Source organism: Pipistrellus kuhlii, unplaced genomic scaffold (assembly GCF_014108245.1).
Source record: "Pipistrellus kuhlii isolate mPipKuh1 unplaced genomic scaffold, mPipKuh1.p scaffold_m20_p_3, whole genome shotgun sequence".
NCBI classification, from domain to species: Eukaryota; Metazoa; Chordata; class Mammalia; order Chiroptera; family Vespertilionidae; genus Pipistrellus; species Pipistrellus kuhlii.
In genome coordinates, this window is record NW_023425529.1 from 6,968,729 (window position 1) to 6,982,265 (window position 13,537).

The window sequence follows — 13,537 nt, forward strand, 5'->3', positions numbered from 1 at the left end:
GTGTGTGAAGTAGTATGAGTACATGGAACTCTGGGAGCCACAGAGGCAGAAGGCATTCGCATTTATTCACAAGGTCTTCTCCATGGGCCCAGCCATATGCTCCTGACTGGGGCAGGAGAGGAGAGCCCACCTCTGAGGAGCAGCTTGGAAGAGGGGAGCAGTCAGTGCTGTAGAGAAGCATGCGGTCCCACTCAGACTATCCTCTCTATAACAAAAGCCTCTAGAGTGGCTAGGGGAGGGTGGGGAATACTGTTGGCCTGGGCACGGGGAGAGACTCACTGCAGGTGGCCAGGGGAGGGGAGGATGAAAAGAAAAAGCTTTCTAACCTTGGCAGAAACCATCAAGGGCTCAAACTACTAGAGATTTATCTCTGGAGTGGGATATAATCACTGAAAATGCCCAACATTGACTGCCAAAACCTCAGGCTTACTTACGACTGAGTCAGGATAACAGAGAGCCCCACCCTCATCCCATCCCCAAACAGGCTAACAAGTGTAGTAGTGGTACACTTGTAGGAGACCTAATGCTGAGGATGTAGCAGTAACATTGAAAAAACTCAACAAGCAAACTTCCAACCCAAACACAGGCACTCCAAAAGAATTTAAATCTGCTGGGATACGAAAGGTAACCATAGCAACAGTAAAACCCAACCCCAATGAACTCCTGAATAACCTGGCTCACTTCCTCACATTAAGAGCTAGGAGAAGAAAAGGCATGCTCATTTCCAGGCATAAATACTACTTACCTCCGTTTTTACTGCTCCACAAACTGTTTGGCAGTCAATATAAAATTGTAAGATACACAAGAAATTAAGAAGAATGCACTTCCATGAGATAAAGCAATCTATGGGACCAGACTATCAAACAGGGAATTTAAAATAACCATGATTGTGCCTAAAGAAATATGAAAAAGAACAAATAAAGCCCAAAGTTAGAAGGAAGGAACTAAATAAAACAAAAGCCCCAGAACCAGATGGCTTCACAGGCGAATCCTACCAAACATTTAAAGCAAAATTAATACCTATCCCTTTCTAACTATTCCAAAAAACTGAAAACAAAGGAATGCTTCCAAACTCATTCTACAAGGCCAACATTACTCTGATACCTAAAATAGACAAAGACACTACAAAAAAGGAAAATTATAGGCCAATATTCCTGATGAGCATGATGCAAAATTTCTCACAGCCAATTAGCCCACTAAATTCAAGAGTACACTAAAAGAATCATATCCCATGGATGCAAGTGCCAGGGATGCAAGGATGGGGCTCAATACCTCCATATAAATCAACATGATATGCCACATCAACAAAACGAGGGATAAAAATCACATGATGACTTGAGTAGATGAAGAAAAAGCATTTGAAAAACTCAATATCCATGATAAGAACTCTCAACAAAGTGGATATAGAAGGAACATACCTCACCATAATAAAGGACATTTATAACAAATCCATCGCAAACATCACACTCAGTGGTTAAGAGCTGGAAGCTTTTCCTCTAAGATCAGATAGAAGGCAAGGGTGCCTACTGTTGCTACTTTATTCAGCTTCTAAGTGAGAAGACGTCTCAGAACTAAACAACAACAAACTTGGTCCCAATTCTTAAATGTGGAAGTGGCACTTTGAAGACACAGTGCTCCTTCTTTCCAAGTGTAAGACGTATGTTAGACGACAGGGAAAACCTAAATTAAATCTCAAAGAAATACTGTAGTTTAGAAAGTCTCCAATCACAAAGCAATAAAAGGGGTGGGGGTGGGTGGGGGGAAACATAACCAGAAAACGCTAGCTCCTGACAATTGGGACATTTTAAATCTCTTTTTAAATTCTTAGGACACAGAAGAACTCCAAACCAATATATTTAGAAAAATAACAATTATTAAAATATTACATAACAAATGTAAAACCTATGGCATAGTCAAAACAGTGCTCAAAGAAAAACCTAAACCTGAAATACTTGTGCTATATAACAAGGGTAAAAAGTGTAAATAAATCAGGCATCTATTTTTTGGTTAATTTTGGGGGTGTGCGTGACTGATATAACTGAAGCTCCTAGAATTGGAACAGGCACATAGGAAGCATTCAATAAGTATTTGTTGAGTAAATGAATAATAGTAAGCTTAAGAAAGGAAAAGGAACAAGTTAGTAAAATAAAAGCAGATATTAATATATTAGAAAAAATAATAGCACCAGTAAGTATGTCCAAAAGGTTTTTTTCTTGAAAAAATAAAATTGGGCAAGCTAACTACAAAGAAATGGCAGAAAGCACAACCACACAAACTAAAATATAGTAAAGCAGAAATAACCAGACTCGGAGGAAATTCAGTGAGTGCACAAACCCACTTTGCTCAACCCTAAGCAAATTCATTTAAAAATCTGGAAGAAATGGATCATTTTCCAGGACAATATAATTTACCAAAACTTGCCTCAGAGAAAATAGAAAATCTAACCTGAGCACTTATTATATGAAAAAAAAAGAAAAAAGTTTTTGAAGATTTACTCCCATAAAACACAAGGCCCGGATGGCTTCAAAAGGGAACTAATTCTATGCAATCTTTAAGAGCAAGTCATTTCAATACAATTTAAACTGGTTTAGACCTTAGGGGAAAAAGGGCAGGGAGCTTCCAGACTCCTTTTATGGAACAAAAACAAAAACCAAGCCGAATCCAGTTTGGCTCAGTGGATAGAGCGTCAGTCTGTGGACAGAATGGTCCCGGGTGCGATTCCGGTCAAGGGCATGTGTAATACATGCAGTTGGTCGATGTTTCTAGCTCTCTATCCCTCTCCCTTTCTCTCTGTAAAAAAATCAATAAAATATATTTTTTAAAAATCAAAACAACCTAACAAGCAATAATACCAATAAATGACAAAAGATTAAACATAAAAAGAAAATGCAGACCAATCTTATTTATGACTTTTGATGCAGAAAATCTAAATAAAACATTAACAAATAAAATCCTGCAACACATTAAAATAATGATGCTCTGGGCAGGGGACCTGGTGTCTGGAGAAAAAGAAGAATGGGGTGGGGGTGGGGGGTCTTCACTGTACGCCATTATTATACATTTTGAATTTTTAACCATTTTTAAATTTTAATTAAGAAAAAACAATGTTAACGGTGCTTATACTACCACTGGGTTTTTCCTTTTAGTGCTTTGTTAGAGACTTCTAAACAAGGGAGGCCCCAGACAGTGCACGGTTAGAACCATAGAGAGAAGCAGGAGCAGTCAATGCTGGGGACCAGCCCTGAGGGGAGATGAGAAGTGTGCTCACCTGTCAGGTAATGCCTGCAGCACGGTGGGCATCAGCACTCCCGAAATCGCTTTGTAGAGGATGGAGTCACACACGCCGACGATGTTCACCACCGTGGAGGAGCCCAGCACAGGCAGCATGTGGGGCGGCATTCCTTGCCAAAAGTGCAGAAGGAAACTTTGAACCTGTATCGACCCACAGAGAGAAGAACCATGAGGTCACACAGGGCCCTCCCATCAGAGGCCTGGGACTCAGCCAAGGCCAACCCAGCCTGGTGTGGCTCAGGCGGTGGCAGGTCCTCCCTGCCTCGGGTGTGCCATGCCCACTGCTGGAGAACCATGTGGCCTGGCAGCCTGGGTCTGTTCTGCCCAGGGAGAGGATTAGCACCTTAACCCCTAATGCTTACTGTGGTCTGGGGAGAATTTAAGGAAGGGAGGGTGGGTATTGCTTTTAAAAAGCTCAGATTATTAGAATTTACTATTCTAGGGACTTATTTGTACCCCAGGGCCACGAGTAAGAGGTATAAGTCTGGAAGGGAAGAGAAAAGGTGCAAACAAAAATCTCCTGATTCAAACCTGGGTGCCCCAAACTAGGTGAAGTGCAAGGCTCTCTTCATATCCAAATGCCTCCCTTTTCCCAAAGAGCCCTGACAGATAGTGTCACTATAGGATCCTAGATGCTGATATCTGGGCAGTAAGCTGCATGGCATAGATCAGGAATATAGTAAGCACTCAAATGTGGGGTATTATTAATATGACAGCAGGAACACAAACTGGATTGCTGATAGCAAATGGTCGAATGAACTTCCAAAGCAGAGAACCCCCAAAGGCCCTGACACCTGTCTTTTAGTGTGTGACTTGAAGGTCAGGGAGAGAGCAGAGTAGGGGGAGAGGGGTGGAACAAAGTAAGTGAAGGGAAATGATAGAAGATGGTTAACCTGTACATATAACAACATGTAAAAATGTATACATTTTTAGCCAACATTGGGGAATGGCTCATCCTGAAGCTGGAGAATACCTGAACTTTTGTGATCTCATGGGTTCCACTTGGCTCCTGGACTATTGTATCCTTCCTTCCTCCACAGGTGGCGCTCTCTCACCCACGGCATTGTCCACATCCCTGGCTCCCCTATGCATCCCGAGCCAATGCAAGGGGAAAGCCAGTGCCTCAGCCCCATACTTTGGAGGTGGTACTCTTACTGGCATTAGCTTTGTTTACTGAGTGCCTATGACATGCCAGATACTCTGCACAGGTTCTCATTTAACACTCAGAATACTATTCCAGCGAGACTCATCACTCCCATTTTGCAGAGACATTCACCTACTTGTCCAAAGCCAGATAGCAAGCCAGGCAATGGTGACATAGAGTTCCTGTCTGCCTGTCCCCTGTGGCTGCCTTGTTCTTCACATGGTAACTGGGTTTCTACCCCATTCCTGAAACTGCCCGCCTCCCCGCTTCCTGCCCCGGCACCTGCAGTGTCCTTCAGGCCCCTCCGAGGAGTAGGTCTTGCTTTCCCTGCACCAGGCTCCCCTGACCCCAGCCTGGCGACCTGCTCTCACTTCTTCTAACTCTATGGCCTGCCTGGGTTTCCCAGCGTTGACACTGTGTGGGAGGCCTCGGAGGCGAGGAATGGGAAGAAAAGCAGGTCCCTGACTTCCTGAAGGGAAAATGGTAGTTGCCAAAAACATGATTCAAGTGGTGGATGCAGTCAGCTTTGTAAATTGTGAAACTCAAGTCACAGTTCTGTTAATTCCATGAAAGTGAAAATACGGCCAAGTTTTCATCCAGTATGAACATTAAAGCTATAATCCAGATGAGGGAAGATTTGCATGTCAGGGTTTCAATCCTAGCGCCACTATCAACCAGGGGTGTGATATCTCTACACCTCAGTTTCCTCTCGTGGAAAATGGGAACAGAAGTAGTATTTACTGCATAGGTTTTGGTAATGATTCCTTAAAAGTACTTATTATAGTGCTTGGCATGTAGTAGATGTTTAATAAACGTTAGCTATTACTATTATATCATGGAGGCACTAATAGGCCCAAGAAATCAGGATTCCCTCCTAAGCATCTGGCACACCCTTACCTAAATTTGAATGTCAGCCAGCCAGAATCCTCCCTGTGGCTCTGCTCACCTGCCACTGGGACATCTGGTGGCTGGCAGTTGGCCTGGCTGGGCCTGAGAGATGGCCACATTGCATGTACAAGGTGCCTGCCCTCCAGAGTACTCCCTTGCTGTTCTCTGACCCCCTGGGGACTAGCCTCAGGCTGAGTCCTAATCCTCTGCCTGCCCTTCCAACTCCAAGGAGATAGCTCTGCCCAGCTGATTCCTACGATCTGGTACATTCTGAATTCATTTGCCTTTCCATGAGTTCCTTGCATGCAACCCTACTCTTTTAGTCAATTTCCAGCAGAAACCCTGGAAAGACCAGGGGCTGAGTGTTTAAACCAACGTTCGTACCAGCATATGTGGGAGAGGCATAGGAGCCCTGAGCAGCATTCCTCCTCTGGAGCCGCCTTTGAGGGGGTGTTTTACCCAGACCTCCCTTCCTACTACGTGCATGTTAGACCATTTAATGTCCAAAGGTACTGTTCCTCGGAGTGAGAGGAAAAAGGAAGGAGTGGGAACAGTGCAAAGCTTAGGAGCTGATACTTGGAAGTTGGATGTGAAATGGACAGACAGTGCTTATATCTGGAGGTAGAGCTGACAGGACTTCTCAACAGACTGGACATGAAGAGGAAAAGAGAAGAATCGAGTTCTGTGGCCTGAATGACTGGGTGGATGGTGGTGGTAAGCTAAGACTTGGAAAGCAGATTTGGGGCAGAAAATTAGTACTCTGGTTTGGCCCGTTAACTTAGATGTCAATTGAATCTGGACCTCAGGACTGAGTATATGAGATGAGTTACCAGCGTTTATAAAATGGAGATAATAGTGTCTACCTATTGTTAAGATGAAATCACATCCCTTCTATAAAATGCCTGGATCACGTAGGCATTTAACAAGTGAAAACTTATTAATAGACAGAAGAAAGAAGTTCTGACTCTTTGCAAGCATAAGAGGTGAAGTAATCAGAGGCAAATAATTGAAAGAGTTTAGTTTCCTGCCCTATCTGGTTTGGCTCAGTGGATAGAGCATCAGCCTGCAGACTGAGGGGTCCCAGGTTTGATTCCAGTCAAGGGCACATGCCCAGGTTGCCGGCTCAATCCCCAGTGGGATTCAGGAGGTAGCTGATCGATGGTTCTCTCTCATCATTGATATTTCTCTTTCTTTCTCCCTCTCCCATCCTCTCTGAAATCAATAAAAGCTATATTATTTTTTTAAATCTATTAGTTTCTTGAATTAACTCTTTCAGTGGGCTTTGATATATATATGGACCATATTGAGAATGGAGGGGACCAATATCCAGCTCCAAATGCACCACAGTGGATGAGCCTCAGGAGAAATTAAATCCAAAATACAGAAATGCTTTCCTGAGTCTGTAATTCTGGATGTAATGCTACCCTGGCAAAACTGTCTTCCTCGCAGGCCAATCAGGCAGGATGCGGCTCACTGGTTAGACTGGGGAAAGGCTATACAGGAGGTCTATGAAGTCAAGACGGCAAAAGTGCCCAGTTCTGCCGAAACCGGTTTGGCTCAGTGGATAAAGCTTTGGTCTGCGGACTGAAAGGTCCCAGGTTCGATTCCAGTCAAGGGCATATACCTTGGTTGTGGGCACATCCCCAGTGGGGGAGGGGGGGTGCAAGAGGCAGCTGATCAATGATTCTCTCATTGATGTTTCTCCTCTCTATCCCTCTCTCTTCCTCTCTGTAAAAAATCAATAAAAAAAATTTTTTTTAAAGTGCCCGGCTCCTAGGATCACTGTGAAGATTAAGTAAGCTAACAATATGCCTTGGGGCTTCCAGGTTAGGCACTGAGCAGCAGCTCATGGAACAGGAGTCACTTTATTATATTTTAACACAGACGCTTGTTGACCTACCTCATCAAAGTTGGCTCTTATTACAGTGTCCAGTATTCTCTGACAGTGTGTTCTGTACATCATAATAAAGGTAGAAACCTGTGGAGGTGAGGGACCAACAGGGAGGGATGTATTAGTACATGTTACTGCTGCCCTTGGAATATCAATTTTCAACTCACTTATTCCCTGTTGAGGGGATGACATTCACCTAACTCTTCCTCATCCTGCAAGACCCCTCTGAGACCCTCTTTCCTTAGGTGATGCTCACTCACCTTCATGCAACCCCTGAGAGTGTTTCTCTACCAGAATACTGACTTGTGGTGTGGAAACACAGGTTGCACTCTCTGTCCCCATTCCATCCCATGAAACTGTGGGCTTTGGGAGAATGAAATGGCACATTACTTGTGCTTTTTTTATCCAGCATTTAGCACAGCGCCTGGCACATAGTAGAGTCAGCAGGGCTTATGAATTAAACTCTCCTCTTCGGTTGATGTAGTGAAAAGTTAAAACACAGTGGGTGTAAGAGGTGTTTTAGCCACAATCAGAGAGACACTGGCAATCCTCTGGATCTGCTTAGCAAAAAATTTTTCTCTCCCATCTCCTCTTATCCAAAATTTTCAAAGCTATGGTATAAGAAGCACATTTGAGAAACAATAAGGATTTATCTAGTTCTTAGGTTGAAAGTACTCTTTGCATTCTTTTTGTTGCAGACATGTGCTTAATACAAAGATAGTTTGCTTTGCAACCATCTGGCTCCCTGCTCGACTCTGAGCAGGCCTCCTGCCTCATCCACCACCACCCCAGCTCCCAGCGTCACGTGGGGACAGTAGGAGCTCTGTACCTATTGGCACACTGGTTGCACCAGGATAGGTGCGTGAGACATGTGACGACCCAGGGGAAAGTCCCCAGATTTGTGTTTCCAATAATTTCCTCCAGGTACCCTATGGCCCAAACTGAATTGCTATACCAAGAAAAATCTTATCTACAGGACTATGATTTCACCTTATCCTGGGCAGCACACAGGAAAATAAGTTTTATAACAAAGCCATCAGAGGAGAGGGGCCCTTCCTTTGTGACAGGAGGCAGTAAAACTCATAGATGGGTGGGTAGGTTGGTTGTAGGTAATTAAACTTTTTATTTTAGAATAATAATAGATCCGTAATAAAGTTTTGAAGATAGTGCAGGGAGGTCCCATATAACCCCACACCCAGTTATCTGTATTGTTAATATCTCACATTAGTATGGGGCATTTGTCATAACTAATGAACTGATACATTACTATTAATGAAAGTCCATGCTTGATTCAGATTTCTAACTTTGTATTTTTAAACTCACCATTTTGCAGTGAATGAGTGAGTGAGAGAGTGAGAGAGAGAGAGAGAGAGAGAGAGAGAGAGAGAGAGAGAGAGGTGTGTGAAAGAGATAAACCACCCTCCCTCCAACCCTTCGGACACAGTCACCTTCTCCTCGGGCAGACTGGCTGGCAGATTGAGATCTTTGACATTAGGAAACTCCGGCAGCAACGTCCCAAGTTTGGATCGGGGTGAGTATGCCACCGTCTGCTTGCTCGCTTCTTTCTTGCCCGTCTCGCTCACCCAGGCGGCTCCTTTCTTGGAATACATCACATCATAATACTGGGAGCTCTCCTTCACAGCAATGCCGTAGTAATGGTACCTGGGCCCAGGGAGAGAGAAAGCCCAGGCACATTATGGGGTGGCTTTTCCTGAGCAGGGCTGCCCAAGGCCATGGGTGACTGGGCCTGTCCTCTCTGGGCGAGAAGCACTAACTCTCTGGTGGAGGCTTGACATCTCTGAAGTCTGGAATTAAACCAGAGTTGCATGTTGCCAGCCATCAATCACGCAGGTAAAAATAACCAAAATTGCCTCCCACAGAAAATGTTAAGTCAAATAATTTGCAGAGTGAGGGAATGAAAAATATTTCCATTTGTACTTAACCTCTTCTATCGAGCCAAGTGTTACCCAGGGACAGGGCATTTGGGTCTCCCCCGCTATGAAGACCCATGAAGAAGGTAGGTTTATGGCTGCAAACTACCAACCAAAAGTCATTGGGCCCATTTTCCTTAATAGATGGTGATCATAAAGAACTTTAAGCAGATAAATTCAGTGCTTCTGTTGACACTGAATGTAAAGCAAAGACCAGAACTTTGTATTAACTAAGAATGGGCTTACTGACAGCAATATTTCCCATTAAGCCTAATGGAGGGAGGCTTTTAAGATTTTAGCTACAACCTGTTGAACACTTGCTCTGTGCTAGGCACTTTGGTAAGTGCTCTCTGTACTTAATTTGTAAAACAATACTACAAAGTGGGGATTATTACAGTCTTTCTACAGATGGGAAAATGGAGGCAAGAAAGCTTAATCTGCTCAGGGTTACTGGGCTGTTTTGGGAAAGAACCGGGTCTTACACACAGGTCTGTGCCACCACGAAGCCCTCGCTAGGACCACTATGCGAGGTATTATAAACCTGGGTGTTTGTCAGAGCCATTCATGGAGCACAATCAAAGCACAGCGTCCTGGGCCCCTTCCCAGGATTCGAAGCGTGGGATGGGGCCCAGGGCCAGCACTGACACAAGCATCACAGGTAACCCTGACAGCCGTTAGTTAGAGCAGGCCAGCCTGCTCCGACTCTGTGCTCCCCAACTGCTGGAGGGACTATTGCTCTCTGCTACTCCATCACAGCAGTTCCCAGGCTGCTAAATGCTTGACACACATATTCCTTGTTTCATCCCACAAAACCTCGTGAGGCTGGAACTAATGACCATCCCACTGCACAGACGAGGGACCGAAAGGCCCAGAGAATTTAAATAACGCACCAAGATCACCCCAAAAGCATGAGAGACAGGATTTGAACCTCCAAAGGGCTTCACCCTCAAACTTCACCGACAGCAAGAATCCCCTACACAACATATTACAGTACTGACTCCTGGGCCCCAGCCCAAAGACTCTGAGTAGGTTGAGAGGAGATTTTCACAATCACACATCAATGTCCATCAAGCTTTCAGAAACACGCCACACAGTAACGATTCTTTCCCTCCCACAGAAGTCTGGTTGGTGGCAGTCACAACACAACACAACACAAACCAGAAAGCATTCTGAGGTATGGCCCAGGAATCACAGGGAGGAGACAAGCACAGGTAACGCAACCCCCAAACTCCCCCCTCCTCCCAATCCCGTTCCTCTAGGTACCATTCTGTCATATTTCTGCTTAGCGGGCATCTTGTCTCTATCTGAATGCCTCCTGGGATGAGGTACCCAGGCCCTCCTAAGGGAGCCCAGTTCATTTTAGGTCCGGATAGTTCCCAGAAAGCTCTCTCTGTGTGGAGCCGATCTGCCTCCTGTGCCTTCTACTTTCCAACTGTCATAACTGCCCTTCCTGCTCCCCACCCCCCCAGCGGGAGGGGGAGGGGCGTTCCATTCCGAGTGCCCACACACACCCTTCAGGAGGAAGGCAGTTAGGACCAGCCTCCCCACGGTTACAACGCTCCTCTCCATGACGTCTTAAGACTGAGAGAGGGGCAACCATTTGGATCAGGCCATTTCTTGATTTTTCAGAGTGTGTACTGCTAAAAGCCACAACTACGGAAGTCATTGCTCTGATCACCTCTGAATTTTCCTATATATTTCAGTTTTGTAGGGCAGGTCTAAAACCCTCCACTGGCCATCCCCACCTGCAGCCCTAGCCCCTTTATTCTGCCCAGGTACATTTGCTGAGGGATTTTGTTTGCTTGCTTGCTTGGTTGCTTGCCTTAATAAGACCAAGCAGCAGGTTGGAGACTAGAACTTCTTATTACTTTTCAAATGGTTGTGACCACTCCCGGAGGATCCTTATGGAGGAGAAGCCATGAACTAAATCACGTGGAATTTTAAAAGAAGTGTTGCCCAATTTGCCAACTTTGAGGTTAAAGAAAAACAAACAAACAAATAAAAACCACCCAGGCGCTCACATGAAGACAGAGGAACACTTCCTCCGAGTGTATATAGACGGGAAACCTTTCTGTTCTAGCTTCTCTGTTTCTCCTCTTAGAAATGGACAACAATGTATGGGAGCCAGTGACTCTCTACAGACCAGGAGCAGAAGAAAAAAAATCATTTCCACGCACTCGGCTGCCTTCCATCCATCCACTGTCTATCTGTTCAACCAACGCTGGGCACTGCCCTTTGGGTGCCGCCCGACAAACAAGAAAGGGAGAATGTGGCTCTTGTACTCTATACCCTTACCAAGGCTGAAGCCTTATTCTAAAACAGACCCTGGAATTTCTCACCACAAACAAGTTTTGTTCTCCAGAGTAGTCACCGTGGAAGATCATGTGCAATTTATTCCAAAATGTCCCTGGCTAAAAACTGTTCATCTCCTTGGACATCACCGCCAGGGCTTAGCCCCACAAATAAATCGGTCTCAGTATTTTCAGGACTTTAGCAAAAAGTGAGTTTTCCCAGTTTGGTCATCCACTCTCTTTAACTTGGCCCCCATGCTAAGTCCACACTGGGAGGGCGGGTGGGTACCAGCTGCCGGGACTGGTAGGAGTGGGGGAGGGAGCAGTACTGGACACGCTGCTTTTGGATCACCCTTGGTCACAAGTCTTGTGAGTCTTCCGTGGTGGTTTTTATTGAAAAAATTTTCAGTGTTTTGTAAGTCACTATGTGCTGACCTGTTACATGTCAAAATGTTGAGAAATGTTCCATAATAAGCACCCTCTAGTGGAGTCCCAATGCGTATTAGCATAATCAAGGTTCTGAGAAGTCCTGCCTCTAGGAATCTGTTCAAAACTCAGCGCTTACCAAACTTACATGGCCATCACACCCTTTTTGAGGACCAGTTCCCGAAGTGCAGCAATTTTTGAACACCCTTTGAGGCAAGTTTTACAAATGCAGATTTTCGTGAAGCCTGCTGCACAGCAGAGGTAGAGATTTCCTTCCCATTGGCTCTCAGCAGTCAGCAGGTGTCCACCCATCCCTCACACTCCTCAGGACCACTCCCCCGTGGTTATTCACTATGAGAACCCCTTTTTGCAACCAAATTGTCTTTTTCCTGTCTGTCTCCCCTATGGGAAGTGTGCTCCATGAAGGCAGTGCCTGTCTGCTCATGTGTTCCCAGCGTGCAGTGCCCTCTATCTGACACAGGAAATGAGAACCGAACAGGTTGGTTGGCTGACAGACTGCTGAAAGGGAAGCCGTATGTATGCCCTGTGCACTAGTGTAGGGGCACCTGTCCCCCTTCTCCCCCTCAGGTTTATTAGGACAGGTTGCTCCTTTGGCCGGCTGGCTGGATGGATGCTATGAGAGCAGAGAGTTCGCTCAGTGAAACAATCTAGGTAAACCTGGAGGTTGACCAAGAAGCTACAAGGTGCTCCTGTAAATAATGCCCAAGAAGATTTTACACAAAGGCCTTTCAGGCAGGGTGGCAAAAAGTTGGATTCCTTAGGAGGCCCAGGTGGTCCTGGGCTTTGGACAGCCTCTCTCAGGGCTGCTGGGAGAGGGGGCCCTGCTGTCTTAAACACCCTTCCCACCCTGTCCCCGCCCCTGCCCTGTGCCATGGCTAGACATAGGCTTCCCGCCAGGCCTGCAGACAGAGCTCGCTCAGCCTGGGGTGGGGGCCCGGTGCTTACTTGGACTGTCCGCGGGTCCCGAGTCTTCTGGTGGTTAACTGGGGAAACTGCTGCCTTATGATCTGTAAGTCAACACAAGAATCAGTTACCGCGGGAAGAGCTGGGAGCACAGGGACTGAGTTTCACGATCAGCAATCTCGGGAAGGAAGGGCATCGCAGGTACCGCTGGCTGCAGTGACTTACGAGGATCTCCCTGGGTCCCGAGAAGGAGACCAGGGTCGGGGAGGGGGAGCCCTTGAATGATGGTGGGGCTCTGGCTCTGGAGGGTCTCATTTGGCACTCCGTGCTTCACCCCTCTAGTTACAATGTAAGGAGAGAACCGTGGACCCAGAACTTGTCACTCCCCTGCTTAAAGCACCCCAATGGCTTCCATCCACCTGAACTAAAGCCCACCCCAGCCTCTGAAACCTGGTCCCTGCTCACCTCCTGGCCCTTGTTCTGCCCCCTCTCACCCTCAGTCACCAGGGCCCAGCCACTCTGGCTTTTTTGCCCCCTATTACCAAAATATTGTACAACCAGGCCCCCCACTGGGGGCCTTGGCACCACAGTTCCCCATGCCCACATTGCAATCCGAGCAATTGTCCATCCCAGATGGGCTCCTTCTCCTATGTTACACCAGGGGTGAGCGCCCTCGGCCCAGTGGCCTTCTCCCATCAGCCATGCAGAGTAGCCCAGCAGCCCCTGGCCATCACGCAGCCCTGCTTTATGT

The 13,537-nt window shown here is 46.1% G+C and overlaps 1 protein-coding gene across 2 annotated transcripts in view; it reads right to left on the minus strand.

The window, feature by feature from the left end:
- Positions 1-13,537, minus strand: part of RFX4 (regulatory factor X4) — a 118,391-nt gene that overhangs the window by 43,831 nt on the left and 61,023 nt on the right. For both annotated transcript variants that reach the window (XM_036458231.2, XM_036458232.2), the window contains exons 5-8: positions 12,829-12,890; positions 8,663-8,876; positions 7,224-7,301; positions 3,269-3,432 (exon numbers count right to left, since the gene is read on the minus strand). In XM_036458231.2, the coding sequence (XP_036314124.1) occupies positions 3,269-3,432; positions 7,224-7,301; positions 8,663-8,876; positions 12,829-12,890 (518 nt within the window). The remainder of the gene's footprint in view (positions 1-3,268; positions 3,433-7,223; positions 7,302-8,662; positions 8,877-12,828; positions 12,891-13,537) is intronic.